We start from the raw sequence: 18,322 nt of genomic DNA, 5'->3' as shown, positions 1-18,322 counted from the left end.
ACCTATTAGATTTCTTTGTCCATATAGTACTTTCATAGTGCTGAATGCATAATTGGAGCACCTGAATACTCACTATTTACTTTCTGGTGCCTTATTTTTTCAGGTGCTTATTGATAAACAACATTTCTGAATTATGAAACATCCTTTTCATCATCTTGTGTGTATTTTCTTATATTAGAGAAATAATTTTTCTCTTCAAAAAAAAAACCTGTTTTTTCATACCTTGAGAGAACCCAGAGAATGAATGATCATTTATTCATTCATGGTACTAAAGCTAGCTAAGCGTTTATCAAGAACCAATCACTATTCTAGATGTTGGTGACAGAGCACTGAATACTTCAGCCCCTACTCTCATGTAGTCTACAATCTAAGGGATTAAGTCATATTAGGATGAATTTGCTACATTGTTACAAACAATTCTTTCATTTCGAAGAATATGTGGCAGGCCATGCAATGGCTATGAGTAAAATAAACCAAGCAACAAACATATTTTGATGATCTATATGTGAGGAACTCTGCTGGGTACTACAGGGAATTTAGAGGTCTGTAAAATAGAGTTTGTAACATCAAAGAAAAGATAACTTCCCGGGGGAACAGGCCATAAACAAATGTATTTGATATTCCAAGCGAGGCCTATAAGAGCGTTACAGGACAGTGCTAAGGGTTTAGAGGCAAGAGAGCGCTTGCTGGTGAGAATGGGCCAAGACGACACAGGAGGAGAAAGACCCAGCTTGGCACTGAAGGATGGGTAGGGTGTGGATAGTCAGCAACAAGCAGAGAAGAAAAGAAAGACGTAAAAGTTGGTGTAGCAATTACCTCATATGCATCAGCTTCTTTTATAGGCCACTAATAAAAATTAATTTTGACTTTCGTTGACTTTGTCAGCAGAAAAAAGTATTAAAGTTTTGCTGATCACAGAGAGTACACGACTTCCTCCGATTATGACTTGTTTGCTCTTTCATCTTGGGGGGCATGGTTGAACAGCCCAGACATCTATCTCACTTCCCCCTTACCCTAACCTAAAGGAGTTTTGTCAGTACTGTTGAATTTAACAACAGGCAGAAGGAAATAAAATCAGCCAGGTGCAATCCCAGGGCTACCACCATTCATCTAAGGTCCTGTTCCCCTTCAAAATGAAGAAGTGGACACACAAACATAAGGAAATAGTGAGGATGAGAACTGCCTGGTCTTTGCAGTTTTTTGCAGTGATTTTTCCACCCATATCCCATCTGGGAAAAAGGAGAGGACTGACTTTCACTCTCCCCTGCTTCCCTCCTCCTGTGATCCCACAGCCAGCTAGCCCCCCAGTCCTCTATTCCTGCCCTCCTCACTAGCCCCTCTTGGTGGTTCTGCCTGGCTTACATTCAACAGGCAACATTTTCTCCATCAATTAACAGCTATTGAGAAGAGATTAGTTCCTTAATGGCCTCTGAGGACCAAGAAAGCATCCAAAGGAAGCAGAGCTCTAGGTGGTTTCCATGGAGCTGTGCAGCCGAGAGGCAGAGGGTAACTTTATTTCTGAAACACCTTAATTACCATAATAGCTCCTTAACACACTACCCAGAGGTAATAAACACGATTATTTCTAGTTTTCAATGAGAATAATAGATTAATTTCACTGGACTAAAAGTGAGACAGAGTCAAAGCAATTAAGAATAGAAAGAGAATCCTCCCACCCCCAGCCAACTTGCTGGAAATGAGACACAGGCATATCCTTTAAGTGGTTACCACCATCTAATATCATGTAGATAGAATATATTAATATTGTTATTTTTAGATTAGGTTGTCAAGAGATTCTATGTTTTTAAGTATTTTTTACCTTCAGTAAAATAGATGTATAGAAATACATAAAACAAAGACCCACAAAAGTCAGCAAATAGAACTTTGCCAGTCACCCCAGAAGCTTCTCCATGTGCCCGTTCCAGTCACACCCTCACTCTCCCTTCAAAAATAACCACGGTCCTGACTTTGATAGCAATCACTCCCTTGTACCTCCTTATAGTTTTATACCCAAGAGTTTCATCTCGTTCATTCTTTTTGTCTGACGTTTTCAAAGTCCCTTTATTTACAAGTTCCTCCTCCATCTCTCTTTTCTTTACAATTTATCTTTTGAAGAACATGGGCTGCTTTGTTACAGAGTCTCCCACAGTCTGGATTTTCCTGAGTGAGGATGTGGAGTGCGATTCAACGTGTCCTTCTGTGTTTCTGCAGATTGGCTGCTTGGTCCAGAGGCTTGACTGGACTCAAGTTCCACCCCTTAGCAAAACAACTGGTAGGATCAGCGTGGAGAGTTCATAGGGGCTAGGTTGCTCCTGCACCCTTCAGTCCTTACTCCATTCTCTATGCACTCGCCTGTTCTTGGCTGGGAGGACCAGCTGTTATCTCAAATTGGTCCTCGGTACCTTTTAGTTGGCTAATTTGGGGTTCTCTGATTCTCAAGTCTGTCAGATGTCCCCGTGCTTTCTCCCACACAGACACCAGTTACACAGAAGTCTTGTGGCTGTTGGTGGTGCCTCTTGCATCCTCATATTTAGGGGTTCATGGGGCTACCTTGGCACCTGTTTCATGGCAAATGGTTTCCTGGTGTTTTTTTTTTTTTTCACTAAGTAGTTGCTCTGTGTGTCTTTATGTAGATTTAGGAAGATCCAAAATTAGGCTCCCACTATCTTAGCCATCTTCAAAGACTTCTGTGTGATTTATTTTATCATATTCTACGTATTGTTGAAGGAATCGATTTTTGAATTTTTATAAGAAAACTATTCAATATTTAGAAAATCACTTTATTGGCAACTCTGAGAGAACATACTTATTCCATATATTGAGATATATATAGTCTGATTGTTTATTATTCCATAATTAAATTGCTGCTTGAACCCTGTTTGTAGGTTCATTCATCCCCATATATAGAAATTATTTCAGTTGCTAATATTCTAGTTCAGATCTATAACCATTTCCACCCCACACATGGACAGTTAGGATGTAGAGAATTTCTTTGTTTAAATAGACCTTCTTAAAAGCTCACCCCTAAGCGTGACTTTTCTCTACCTGCCTTCCGGAATACAACACTTCCACTATCCTCATTACCAAAATCTAAGTGCTCATTCCCACTACTCATAGATCCTTAGATATCCTCTGGCCAAAGATGCCTGATACCCAGGTATCCAGGCCTTTGATCTGTTTCTGATGCTTAAACTCTTAGTTTATTGATCTGAGAATTGTACCCCTGCTCATCTCTTTATAAAGTCAGCCTTTTCTTCATCGGCCCCCATTGTCATCATGTCCTGGCATTGTATATACCATATTGTATATCATAGTATGGCCTGATTTTTTCCAAAAACATGATATAATGTAACACCTTCAGGTGTCATTTAAAAATTTCTGAAAGTATGAGTTTTATAGAATGTATAATTTCCCATCACATAGGTGAACTAAACTGTACTTCACCAGGCATCTAACACATCTAACACATCTAAGTTATTTCTGATTAAAAAGAAAAAAATAACTAAAAGCTTTAAATTGCATTTATTCTTAAACCAGAAAAGTCGCAGTGGCAACAACTCCAGGTTTAGGTACAGATTTTCTTGTAACACCTTATTTGGTATAAGTTTTTTGGGATCACTGATATCTCTGTCCTTAAGAGGCCACTCCTGTGAGGGTGGACTCCCCTCTGATCTTTCTGAAGTCAGCAATTCCTCTTAAGACCATGTTATTTCTGGTGGGATAATATTTCCATTCAGTATCTTCCAGGGCCAGCACAGGGCAGCCCTGTGGCAGCAACATCCTGGAAGATACTGAGCTGCTCACAGATGCTATTATTCTGAAAGGCCATTGAAGAGAAATGTCATTATAATAGATGACATGCGAAAAATCAAACAAAACAGAGTCCTCCCTATGCTTTAAGAAAAAGTAGAGGCTAAAGCCTAATTAATAAATGACCTGAACCCAGGCCTACCTTAAAACAGCTTTGTTCTCTATGTTGAGATAAGTAATTCTCTCATCTCCAAAGGATGGTACATCAGCAGGGGACATTGTCAGGGTTTTGTTTCCAGCTGGGGGTTAGGAGCCACTGCCTTAGACACAGGCCACAGGAAATACTAGGTAGGGAGAGGCTATTGGGGGGCAGGGGCACAAGTAAACAGTGGCCCTAGGGAAGGGTCTGATAATCCACATCCTGTGCCTGACAGCAAGACAGCCTACTCAGTCCAGGTCTAGATCAAGTGGCTGAGAGCCGAGAGGGCCACTTTAGGAAAAGGGCTACTTCAGCGATGCAGAGTGGGATCACTGAAATTGGTCTTTGAGGGTCAACCCTGGCCCCAGGCCCAGAGGAAGCTCTCCCTGACACTGGGCAAGTCCACCCCTGGTCTCCAGTATGTGCTTCTCCTATGTGCTGCCCAAGCTCCCTACCTTCCCTATCATAGCACACATCCCCCTGGATGGTGAGTGCCCGTCTACTTCCCTACCGCTCTGTGAGCCTATGAGCTTCTACAAAGGTTTGCGTGTGTTGTCTGGGAGCCACTATGCCTGTAGCTCCTATCCTTGGCAGCATATCCAGACACCTGCAGAATTTTAAAATGTACAAATGCTGGAGCTCCACCCCAGAGATTCTAATCTAATAGGCCCAGAATGAAGCTCATATCTATATGTTTTTTAAAGTCCTCAGGTGTTTCTAATGTACAATCGGAAGGGTGGAAATCAGGGTCTTAAGCCACCTTTAGTGCCGGAGAGGTAGGAGCCCAGTAGGTGGTTGATGGATGCCTGAGTGAATGAATAAATGACTCAGTGATGGTTTCAGTCAACTAGGATTCAGCTAGATCAGAGCAGGAACTGGTCAGACTTGTGTGGCTCCAGGGCTTCACTGCTTTGCTAGCAACGTGGCAAGTTAAATATATTAATAACCAAATATATCAATAAGCAAAGTAGATAAATAAACAAAAGACAAGAAGGAAAAGAGAAGGTTCTCATGCAGCATGTTTCCAGGGAACACAGCAATACATGTTCCCTACATATGCAGGGAAGTAGAAGCATATCTATCCTCTGTTTCTCTTCTCACAAATGTTATCCATTCTGCCCATAACAGTTCTTTCCATGTTGTTATGTTGTCCTTGCTAAATTAGATTAGATTAGACCTGTTGTTGATTAAAATGTCAGAGCAATAGGCTCTTACCAAGCTCCGACACCTCTTCTGCCGGGCAGTGAATTTGTGCATGCCCGCCTCCTGCAGAGTAGCTGCCTCAGAGTGATGTGAGAACTGCATTTTACCATTTCTACACTAGCCTCTGGTTCTTCAGTTTTGGGCTTGCAATGAAGTCTTTGGTATTCAATGATCTCTCAGCCAAAGCTCTGACCCGGGGACTCACTGTTGCTAACTGCAATCATCTCTTGGATCTGTTTGTGGCGTTGTCTGTAACAGAGCTAATTTTTTTAGGCTTTTGCTGCTGCTCCCTGAGAGCATTCTGCTGGGTGAGCATTCTTGACTGGTTATCTGAGGAAATCAGTTGTGTTCTGCTGTCACCCAGGTATCTATTACCGGATCACTGTGGACACTGCTCCACCTTCCCATCAGTGCACATTACCAAGCTTCCTCCCGATGCATTAATTACTTGATCACATGCTGCATTCAGCAATTTGTTTGTGGTATCTGCGGGGAGGGGCAGATAGCACCCCGGTCAGAATGACAGCCACGTCCTCGCAGTGTGTATTCTCTCAGAGAGGGAAAGCACAGGGTGTTATATCTTGAACTGAACTCATTATCCCTATTTTCCTACTCTAATCTTCTGGTTCTTTTCGAATATTTAAACATTTTAATTAACAAGTGGTAAATGCTCACCAAAATCCAATCAGATAATATGAAAGTGTACAATGGAAAAGCTAAAACACTCAGCTGATTCCATCCCTGCTGTGTGTACTTTCAACTTCATTCTCCCAGACCATCAATCACACACATAAAACTTACCTTCTTCTACCCCCACCCAAAAATTGGATAACATGCATACTGTTGGACTATTTGATCTTTTATACACATCATTTCATATCTTATAGATTTCCTTTACTTTTTTAATGTGGATTTATAATATTTCATCATAACATATATGATGATATACTATTTTACTACTTATAAATAGATTATAGCTAATTAACCATGATAAAAATGTTGCCGTTAACATCTTAAGTTATATATGTCTTTGTGTATTTATGTAAGTATTTCTGTATGACAGACTCACAGAAAACAAATTGCTAGGTCAAAGGAGATCAAGAGTTTAATATTGTAATAACAACAACAATATGAAAGACTGTCTCTGTGCCAGGTACTTTTAATAAGTTTCTTGCAGGTGATAACTCATTTTATCATTACAACACTTGAATGAGTTGGGTACCTCTATTATTCCTGCTTTACAAATGAGGTAATTGAAGCACAGAGAGACTAAGTAACTTGCCCAAGGTTACTCAGCTACTGTGTGGTGGAGCATGAATTCAAATCCAGACAATACAGCTTAGAGACCGCGTTCTTACCTTCTATGCACACTTCCTCATGACTATGTTGCATCTCCAAAACTTAGGTCCCAATTAACATTATCCTACTAGCTTTGTCAGACTGTGGATATTGTTTTTTAAATTTAACATTGTAGCTATTTTATTTATTTTTATTTCTTAATATATCTTTATTGATTTCAGAGCGAGGGAGAGAGAGAGAGAAACATCAATGATGAGAGAGGCATCATTGATCGGCTGCCTCTGCACGCCCCCTACTGGGGATGGAGCCCACAACCTGGGCATGTGCCCTGACCGGGAATCGAACCGCGATCTCCTGGATCATAGGTTGATGCTCAACTGCTGAGCCACACTGGCTGGGCCACTGCAGCTATTTTAATCTTGGTGTAACCTTGTGATGCAATAAAGTTTGATCAGTAGGAAAAAAACACAGCAACACATGATGAGGCAGAATATTAGTAAGTGCCAAGACGGGTGGCATAGGAACACAGAAGTGACAGCAAACAGTGGAGACTAGAGGAACTGCAAAAGCCACGTAAAGATGGCAGAGCTTGGAAGGGGGTAGTATTTGAATATGTATGAAAGGAAGGCTAGTGGGAAAGGATACAGTCGAGGGCATAAGAGAGAAATTATGCTGCAAAATGAGATGACAGAAAACTAAATGAGAAAGAAGTGAGCAAGTATGGACAATACACTCAAGAATTTCAATGATTAAAAATGAGAAATAAGGCAACATCTAAAGAAATCAAAGTTCAATGTGAAGGCTGGTTGAGTTTTAAAAAATATTTCTGAATTAATCTCTGTAGAAATTTATAGGACTCGCGAAAGATGCTATTTATAATCTATCAAAATCTTCTGTAAAAATATATGGCTATATTGTTTCAAACTTCTAGAATCAGTAGTTTAAAATTTTAATTTATTAAATTATGTGGTTTGGCCAATATTAAATCAAACTCTCTTGATACAAGTTTTAAAACATTTTTTAACTAGGTTTATTAATATTTATTATAAAGGTGTAACATATACACATTGGAAAACTCAGAACAATTAAATTTTATATTCATCTTGTATTTGTTTTAAATACTTCAGAATTTTATTTTATTTTTTTATCCTTACCCAAGGATATTTTTTCCATTGCTTTTCAGAGAGAGGGGAAGGGAGAGAGAAAGACAGAGAGAAACATAGATGTGAGAGGGACACACCAATTGGTTGCCTCCCGCACACACCCCGACTGGGGCTGGGGATTGAGCCTGAAACCAAGGCACATACCCTTGGTCGGATTCAAACCCAGGACCCTTCAGTCCGTAGGCCAATGCTCTAACAACTGAAACAAACCAGCTAGGGCTAAATACTTCAGGACTTTATATTCAATTATGTATTCCTTTCATATAGCACTTCAACATAAGTACTTTATATAATATTATCAACTTTTTGTCAATATGTTATGCTTATATTCAACCACATAGATATTTCATAATTTATAAATTTATTGCTCAATTATAAAATATTTTATGTCTAATATTCAATATTTTAAATACATTTTTCCACGTAAACTATTTCTGTATGTAGAATTATATTTTGAATAGAAGTCCATCACGGAATTACTGAACCCAAAGCTGAATATTTAGAAAGCACGTAATACCCAAGTAGCTTTCCCACTAAAAATTAGTTCTTTTTTCTCATCGAAAGTGGATTTGAATATTAGATTTTCCACAAAATCTCTAGAGTTGTTTGTATTTGTGTAAAACCTTTGCTAGTATAATAGGTAATACTAAGTATTTTATTTCAGTACACATTAATTTGATTACAAAAACTTTAAAATATTTTCAATATTTATTAACTACTTGAATTTCTCCTTTTGTGAATTGTCTGTTTATGACCTTTATTCATTTGTTTACTGGCAGCTTAGAGTATATCAATCTGTATGATGTACATTACAGATAGTAACCCTCTATGGCAATTGTTGCAAACATTTTCTGTTGATTACTTGCATATGTTTTTTTCCCTAGAAAAGCAATCACCTGGCTGCCAGAGCCTGGCACTCGCAGGATGCTTGTGTGTGGCCTGTGCACACCCGCTGCTGTCGGTGGGACTGCAGGCGCGGGTCAGGGTGGGTAGGCCGGCTGCTCGCCCACTGCCTCTGGGGGGCCACTTGCCTGCATCCCCAGGAGGGGCCTTTCAGGAGAACAAAGCCTGGGAGTGGGCTGCTTGCTCGCCCCAGCTAGCAGGTTAGAGGAAGCGTGCAAATATGTCACCCGCCAGTGCTGGCACTAGCAATGTAGGAGGAGAGCACGGGAATGGCTCCTGCCAGCACCTACATCCCTAGAGAGTCTCAAAAGCCTTCTGCCCCTCTTGAAGCTTTTAAGGTTAGCAAAAAAATCTTTTTCACATCTGATCTAGGCTCTCTTCAAACTGGTGCTTTTGTGCTGAGTCCCAGGTTGAGTGAGTCTGTGTGTGAGCCCTTGAAGGCAGAATCTCTGGGCCCTGCAGCCCTACGGTTCTCCTAGGTGTAGGCTCTGTTGGCCTGGCGATTTTCAGAGCCAGACATTTTGGGGGCTTGTCTCTCTGGTGCAAGCAGATTCCAAGGGTTGGGATGCCTGATGTGGGAGATGCCTTGCTCTTCAGGAAGGGGGAAGCTCCGTTTTTTGTTTGTTTTTCTGTTTGGTGGTTTGCACGAGGGCGGGGGGGGGAATCCTTCCCGATTGTGGGTTGCTGTGCCAGGGGTAGTGTTTTTGGCAAGAATGTGTCTCTGCCTCTCCTACCCATCTCAACGTGGCCCTTTTGTCCTCTGTTGTGTGTGAACAGAACAGATGAGCAGTGACCAGTCACCAACAAACTTTGAAAGAAGTGTTGTGGTTGGTCGCTGGTGATACATATCTCTTATTTACATAGTGACTTGTGGACTAAAATACTAACAGCAAAGTTTTTATTTTATGCAATGATACATATTTAATGTACCATGCTGACTGAAATTTGAACATCTGGTTTGGAGACAGGCATTATTGAACTAAACTGTGGGAATTGGAATCCGGGCATATCAACACCATGCAAAAAGAGGCTGCTTGATTATTTAATCAACCAATAAATATAAATTGGCCACTTAATATATATCAAAAGAATACTACAAGTTTATTGTATGAATTAGCAATAAAAAGTATGAATTACTACGTTAATAGAGGTCTCCTGCCATTATGGAATGTAGTTAGGAAGAAAGACATCTGCATAATTAACTGCAAAATAAGATGTGCTGTAGCGCTAGGGAGGAATATAAACTCCAGGCCACGGAAGCACAAACCTGGCACTCGAAAGTGACAACTATGAATAGCATGACAATGGCAATAATTCTAGTAATGATAAACCCTTTTAAACCAGTTGTTTCTACTCTATTACTTTCCTAATTCCATGTTTTTAGGGTTTGCCGCATTAAGCAGTCAGTTCTCAAGACTACGTTTGCCTTGATTGAGCAGTAAATTTCACATTTTGTGTTAGAAAAGGAAATGTGCACTTGAGAGTCTAGTAAATGTTTCCACCCGGGAGGTTTCACAAAAGTGTTCAGGCACTGCTGAGTATATAAATGCGATTTTTAATGTTTTTTCTTCCCAATGCAACTGTCCGTATCTCTTTGGAAAACACACACACACAGGATGTACAAGTGGAAGATTACGGAAAAGCAGTTTGTGAAAGGGGAAAACTTACATCTGTGCATTTAAAGAACACCTTTTAAAAGGTTTTAGGAACATTACTTTAGCTGTTAGTTGTTTTAAAACAGCTTAAGATTTTTCCTCCATAACAAAGGGCACCAAACAGAAAGATATTTTCCATCATAGAAATCTCTCAAATTCTGTAACAACACAACTAAAGCCTTTAAATTACCTTGGCAATTAGAAATTCAGGTGAAGAAATAATACCTGGTGAGTGGTTTGATGGAAGGCTTTCCTCAAAAACAATATATATGTATACAGGGTGTCCCAAAAATGTATACACGCTTTGAATAATTATTAATTCCATTGGGTTAAACCTGAAAAGAAACATCAATTGAGCTATCAGCTGCTGAAGTGTGTATAAATTTTGGGGGACATCCTGTATATATCAAGAACTGCCCTGACATCACTTTTTTATGTTTACACTAGCAGAAACCAGCTATTGCTACATTACTGCTTATAGTAATACATGAAGATCACCCATAAAAGTTCTAACCACAAACCCAAGCACTGAGCAGACTTTAAACCTTAGTACAATACCAGAGGCAATTTTGCAACCTGGATGCATTTTCAGGATGCTGAGAAGCCTTTTCTCATTAACTGATTTCAGTAATAATGAAACAAACAGTCATTTTACCAGGTTCTTGGTTAATGACAGTTTTTAATAGAGGGGAGCAGTTTCTCCTATTAAATATTTGAGGGCTATAAAATCTGCCATCACTATTCTACTGGACCCAGAAAGTCTTGGGGTAGAAAGTAGGAATTCTGAATTTGTTAGGAAGAGCTCCAGTCACTCAGAAGTTGTCTTCTTGGAGTCTTTGATCTAGATATAGATAACTGTAATATCGATGGATCTTTACATAATTTTTATATGTGAGCTTTATGGATGAATGTTCAAGGGGTTTAATAACTGAAACATTTTGTTATTGAGTTATAATAAACTTGGATCCATTTGCTATTACATAGGCTTTATAACAGCTGTTATATAGGAAGGCACAAAATATTCTACATTTTAAAAAGTTATCTATTTTTATTCTCACCACAATGCTGCCAGGTAGGTGCTTTTTTAAAAATGTTTTAAATATTTTACTGTTTTAATTATTTGTGAACAGCTCAGTAATTTATTTTAAGCAAAATCTCATTGAACATTTACTTTTTAGTTAGTGCTGTGATATTGCAGGTTATGTTAAGAAATGAGGGACAGCTTTATATATTTTTTTAGATGGTAAGGTAAAGGATAGAGTGTATGCTTCTGATTGTAGAAAAAGTGTATTCTTATCATAGAGCCACCACTGGCATAACTGATTTGAATTCAAGTTTATCTGACCCCAAATCACAGGCACTTTCCAATACAACATGCTAAACATCTGACTACTTTTTATGCCATCAGTAGATGTTATAAACATATCATAGAACTTGGTCTCCTGGCGTACTGTGGGCCTCATGAGGGCAGATGCTCTAGAGAGCCATGTTTGTGTCCCTGGTGCTCTGGCATGGCACATTGTAGCAAAGCTCTTAACAAAGGAATGACAGGCAATGACACCTCTTTGTACATAAGCAAGGAATAGAGCTTTATTAAGTGCCTAGAAAGGCAACTGCAAGTTCTTTAACACAATAGCTGAGGATCATATGAAATTTTAACTCAATGGGCAAAATATGATTACATATAAGTCTCAAACCTGTATACAACAAATTTAATTTAGTGAACACATATCAATATGTATTGTATGCTATTAATGAAAAGTACCACTCATTTCTAGGAAGAAACACTTTAAAGTCCCTCATGCAGAAAATGTTGATGTCCAGGCCCTAAACTTCTTCTTACTTGCAGGTCGCTCCTCCAAAGATTCAGTGGGTCAGATATCTGTTCACGTGGACATCACCACCACCCCAGGAACTGGAGAGCATAAAGTCACTGTAAAAGGTATATTTCGGGTCCAGATAGATCTGACAGCTTATTAGACTTTAATTTCTGCAAAAATAATATTAAAATGTAATTTTTATCTCTGTTTTTAAATATGTATATTAAATAATTTAGGGCATGTTTAGAATGTCTTCCTGAACCAGAACTTTTGTTTAAAAACAAATGGCACAGATAATTAACCTATATAATTTGAAATAGCTAAATGGTTTAAATACATTGGTGATTACATTTCAAAACTGTATATTTTGAACATTTTCTCTGTGGTTAATGCTCTGATATATGCTGAAAATTAGTGCTATGGTTGGCTCTATAACTTGTCAATCAAATTTTAGATGTTAAGTCAGTATGTTCTGAATAGTCACATAAGCTGCCTAATTCTTTTTCTATGTAGTTTTCAATAACTGGTTTGATTTTTTAAATGAGTGGTTTAATTTATTCGTTTCATATTGTAAAACACCATCTGAATGCAGGGGTCATCTCAAAGATGAAATTTAATGGTTAATATTTTGCTCAATAGAACCACACTCTAAATAATATCCACTTTATCAAAACCATGGCTTTCTAATATATTTAAAAATTGCATTACCTAATGTATTCCTGTATTATAAAAATAGCACTTTTATAGTCTATAATTATGTACAATAAAGGTAAGCATACAGACAATGTGCATGCCTATACATGCCAGTATCCTAAAATATTGTCACTGTATAGCAAACAAAAACTTTTGCATTAGCTGTTTTAGTTACAAGACACTTCCTTAAGAACATCATCATTAGAGAATGAGCCAAGTAAATATATGAGAAGGTACATTTAGGAATTATTTATGAAGTCTGAAATTAGAAAACTGTTTGACAATAGGTGATTGGTTAAATGTAGGGTGGAATATTTACAGTTGGAAAATATATAATGAATTAGAAAGATACTCATGATGAACTTAAAAAATACAGCTACTTATAAGACTGCAATATGTTATGATCCCATTCTATATAAAATTAAATATTGAAATCATACACAACAAAATATTTCCTCTGAAAAATTATAGATTTTAAATCTATTTTCTGTATACTTTCTAAATATTTCATGATGAACATAATGACAATTATTAATATGAAAAAATCATGCTTTTACCTGCATAAGAGGAGTGATAACTTTTGATTAGTAACAAATATTTCAATTACAGCTAACTTTTTGCCATGCCAATGCCACACAGCTAAGAGCTGGAAGCTCCATCAACTGTGCATTCCAGAGAGCAAAATATTTTTTCTTCAAGGATATTTTCTTGTCCTTGGGGTTAGGACACTATCAAATGCAAGTTATAGCTTCACACATCATTTTTTAAAACAAAAATTCATTCTAAGGACCAAAGGAACAGGTAAAGATTCCATACATTCATTTGCTAACACTCTGTCCCCCTTTCCCTTTTTGGTTTTTAGTGATGGCTATTAACAACCTAAGCTGGCAGACCACCACAATGTTCCGCCCCTTTGTGGAAGTTTGTATGCTGGGCCCCAACCTTGGAGACAAAAAGAGAAAACAAGGCACAAAGACAAAAAGCAACACCTGGTCACCCAAGTACAATGAAACATTTCAGTTGTAAGTCATAACCCAGTTCAGTGATTCAACCAGGCAATAGCCACTGTATAACTACACTTATTGAGGGCAGGAATAGGGCAGGAATGGGGCTGGGCTGGGCTAAGGAAAGACAACACTATAGGTTCTAGTATTCTTGTTCATCACTGATCCCAGGCAGATGGAAAGGCTATGTCTTTAGTTCCTTCCATTCACTCAGTATCAGTTCAGTGCCTACCATGGATCGGGCAATATTATAAGCATTGAGGTTATATAATAGGATTTCTGCTCTCGTGGAAGTTACTTTCTAGAGATGAGGAATGTATGATAAACAAAATCACAAACAAAAACTTATTGTGATAGTATTATGCAGGGAATTAAAACAGGGCGATGTAAGAGAGTGATTATTTGGTTCCTCAGATTGGGTAGCCTCTCTGCGCATGTGAGTTTTAAAGTGAAACCTGAAAAAATAAAAAGCAGTCATGCAGAGAAGGGTGTTGAGAGCATTTCAGGCTAAGCAAAATTGCTAGCGCAAGGACCCTAAGGCAGGATCCTACCTGGCATATTTAAGAAGCAGTATATAGTAGGCAAAAGAGTGAGGTGAACTGAATTTGAAGGGGGGGGGTCAGAATCCAGAGCTTTGCAGTCAGGGTAAAGGAGCCTAGGTTACATTCTCAGTTCAGTAGGAGACCTTGAAGGATTTTCAGCTGAGGGGGTGAGCAATCTGATTTACATCTTTACATGACTATTCTGTTTGCTGTATAGAGAAAAAATTACAAGGAAGCAAGACCAAATAGGCAAAGGTAAGTTAGAAGCTCTTGCAATAGTCCAGGCGGGAAATGGCAGTAAGCAGTAGTAAGATTCTGGATATGTACTGGAAGTAGATTCTATAGAACTTGCAGTAGACTGGAGCTGGAACATGAACTGGAGCTAGAACAAGAAAGAGGACGTGATTAGGTTCCTGAAAACATTCAGTTTAGGATGTTTTAAGACAGACTTATTTACAAAGATGTAAAAGTAGAGGAACTACAAGCAATAGTGATGTAACCTGGGCTAATTGTAGCCAGTCTGTTGCCCCTACTGACTTGAGGAAGGAGAGGACGAGCTATTATTAAAACTGGGGAAGTGAAAATTTCATGTGCAGTCGGCCACCTTAAAAAGAGCAGTGGCCTTCCATGGAGGGAAACAGCCCACCTGAGGCAGCCTCACAGGCAAGGACCCAGAAACAAAGACTCTGACCTTACTCTTATTGATACCTCTGATTTCCTGATGGGGCTCCCTTTTGGCCAAAATCAGCTGGAGGCCAGAACACAGAGAAACTCTATTGTAGTCCTTCCAGGCCAGCATCCTATTACAGACTACAAAAGGAAAGATGGAGAGTAGATCCAGTTGGGACAAATGGAAGTTATCTGACACTGAACGAAATCAGGGATGCCCCGTAGATTTAGGGTATCATTTGGATAGAGAGTGATTTACTGAGATGGGACAGTAGGGACAAGAAATAAAGAGATCAAAGATTTTGTTTTAAATATATTGATTTGAAAATGCCTATTGGGCACCCAAGAGGAAATATCAAATATAAAGTTGAATATTACGAGAATTATCTGCATATACGTGAAATTAATCCCATAAATCTAGATGAGCTGACCTAGGGACAGGTAAAGACGGGAGGGAAGTTTGAGTCGATAAAATGCTTGATGAGGAAAAAAAAATCACTTGGAAAAAGAAGAGATGTGGAAGCTTGTTCTGCTGAGGAATAGACATGCATTTATCAGAAAATCAGGGATATCTGAGGATGAATTAAAGGCTGGGGGAGAATTATTCTTAGCATATCACCACTCAGCCTTCTACATTATGCTTAGTGGTGCACTGACAAGTTGTCTTGGGTTGTTATTAGTAGAGGCCACCCGCAACCCCACACTTGACAAGCCTAACTGTTGCCATGTGAAGGAACTGGCATTGAAGTGCCAGGCTCTGCTGGAACTAATTCACTCTGGGGATTTGTATCCAATTTAGCATCTTGTAAATAGTGCTTGATAGCCTGTGCAGTGCATTCCCCCGAGAAAAGGCTCCGAGATAGAACAGCATATCCAGGAGCCTGAGGTAAAGAAAGGAGGTTGTAATAACTGACGTTGAACTGGCACAGAAATTCTTCCAAGACATGCTCCTTGCCCAAGCCTAGTTCCCATGACCCCGAGCAACCCCATCCTGCCTCTATATCAGTGGGGAGACCCTGCCTCTGATGGTTAAATACAACATAATGTTTTAATTCCAGCATCTACTGATAGGCTCAATATCAAGCACTAAAGCATATTTAGATGGATTTCCTATTTCTATCTAGGGAAAGAAGGAGTTTTTAAGTTAGACTGCAAGTAACAGCTATACAAAGACAATCTAAGTAAGATTTAAAGAATAAATGCATCAGAATAAAATGCAATGATACTCCACTTGCCAATAAAATAGTCTGGGCAATGTATAACATTTTTGACAGTATTTTTAGAACTGTATTGATCACTAGGTGAAATAAAATTTTTGCTCAAAATTCATCATTTTAATCTGCACAGCATTCTGGGTAATGAAAACCGCCCAGGGGCCTATGAACTTCACCTCTCAGTTAAGGATTACTGCTTCGCCCGAGAAGATCGAATTATCGGAATGACAGTCATTCAGCTACAGAGCATAGCGGAAAAGGGAAGCTTTGGGGCATGGTATCCCCTTTTGAAAAATGTTTCTGTGGATGAAACCGGTTTGACTATTCTCAGAATACTCTCTCAGAGGACCAGCGATGATGTGGCTAAAGAATTTGTAAGGCTGAAGTCTGAAACAAGGTCTGCTGAAGAGAGTGCTTGAAAGTAATACCGCAGACACCATCTTCGAGAATCCACAAACTGTAATTGTCTGACAACTGCATGCATGTGCAAATACATGGGAATGTTTATTTCACTACCTTTCAGTGTTTGCCAGTACTCACGTGCAATGTGCGCAAGGTATGTGGGAAACCTGCTGAACTTTTATACCATTCCTGGTCTTTGGGAAATTGATGTTCCATGAAGTGCCAAACTTATGATGCAAAGTGAAATATCCAGATCTTTTTAAATGTGTATTTCATTTCATTAACATTTTTTTCATCCATTAAGCATATGAAAATAACAGTCTTTTGAGTTCATCTATTAGTTGTCTTTGTTAAATTCGTTTATATTGCCCATGGATCAGAAAGGACTTGTTACTCAAATTCTGTTTTATTTAGACTTACCTCATTGTAGATGTCTTACAAACGCCCTTTTCTATTATAACTAGAAATGCAGTCACCACTAGAGAGCATTTGTAATTTTATAGTTGCAGATATATTGTGATGATTTTTGCATACAAATTAAAATAGAAATGGTGGGAAATATTTTATGCTGACCAGTTTCCAACCTTTCTGAAATATCACTGTGAAGAAATGCTGTTAAAGCAAACTTATACAAAGCAATGCTAAATAGTTTGTTAACCATGTTTGATATATTGACAAAACTTTGTTCTTCAAAACTGCCAAGGTCACATCGCATTTGTTAAAAAGGTAAGTTGGTGCATTTGCCATCTAGCACTATGTCTTGGCTTTATCAAATTTCATTCTTTACAAAGTCATGAATGGAAGGTTTTAAAAAATTACCTGTGATAAGTGTTTTCCCTCTGACAGTTATGACTAACTCCTAATTACTTAGCACTGTAATCAGTTAAATGCTTTTTTTCTTTTAAAAATATTCAACGATTTGTACTGAATACAGCATTACTATATATTGCACTGGAGCAAAAAGTCTTGTCTTCATCTATTTAATGAAAAATGTAAAGCAGAGTCTGAAGAAATTGCTTATAATTTTGTAATTTATGTTATTTATAAGACCAAGATGCATCAGATGAAATTGGAAAACAATACAACATGGTACATAACTAGGTTGGATTTTGAATATGAAATTGTTTATGAATATTTGCATTTTCTGTATTTTTATGGTTTGACTTTTTAGAGTCTATCTAAATACTTGGCTGTAGAACAGTACTTTGAACTTACTCTCATAACTGTTAGTGGACAGCATATACATGCAGAAACAAGAACTAGTTACAATGATTGTGTTTTGCGAACAAGCTGGTCTGATAATGTTAAGAACAAAATTAGTATTATCATGAATCTCAGAACCATTCTGCTACTGGATGTGAAAACAAAGACCAGTTGAGATCCACTAATTCATGTTAAATTGTTAGGCAATTGCTTTGTTAATGACTTCTCCAAATGCATAGTACAATGTGATCCTCTGGCATATGCATTAATAAATGGATGTATATTGAGCACATGAAACCCTTTACTGTATTTTCTGCCGTCTTATTTAATTCATGCAACATCATTATTTAGGAATAAAAACTTCGGTATTTTTTTTTAGTTTTTTTGTTTTGTTTTGTTTTTTACTGGCTAGAATAATCTTCACATTGTTTGGTTCTAATATCTCATTAGAATTTGAAAAAAAATTTCCAGTTGTATTCATGGAATCAGCTACACACTACAAGATAAGATAATGACACTGAAAACAAGTGAGAACTGATGTATCTCACAGTGTGTCTCTGAATACTGTTAAGACCCGTAAGAAAATTCAACATTCATCATGTA

At 38.2% G+C, this 18,322-nt stretch overlaps 1 protein-coding gene across 1 annotated transcript in view; it reads left to right on the top strand.

Annotated features, from left to right (window-relative positions):
* Window positions 1-18,097, top strand: part of UNC13C (unc-13 homolog C) — a 460,865-nt gene extending 442,768 nt beyond the window's left edge. The window contains exons 30-32 of the mRNA XM_087821385.1: window positions 12,022-12,114; window positions 13,548-13,707; window positions 16,248-18,097. Of these exons, the coding sequence (XP_087677511.1) occupies window positions 12,022-12,114; window positions 13,548-13,707; window positions 16,248-16,533 (539 nt within the window). The 3' untranslated portion in view covers window positions 16,534-18,097. The remainder of the gene's footprint in view (window positions 1-12,021; window positions 12,115-13,547; window positions 13,708-16,247) is intronic.
* The last annotated feature ends 225 nt before the right edge of the window (window positions 18,098-18,322 follow it).

This window comes from Miniopterus natalensis, chromosome 1 (assembly GCF_054644295.1).
Source record: "Miniopterus natalensis isolate mMinNat1 chromosome 1, mMinNat1.hap1, whole genome shotgun sequence".
Lineage (NCBI taxonomy): Eukaryota > Metazoa > Chordata > Mammalia > Chiroptera > Miniopteridae > Miniopterus > Miniopterus natalensis.
Note: the sequence above shows the minus strand (reverse complement) of the source record. Positions and strands in the feature narration are given on the sequence as shown.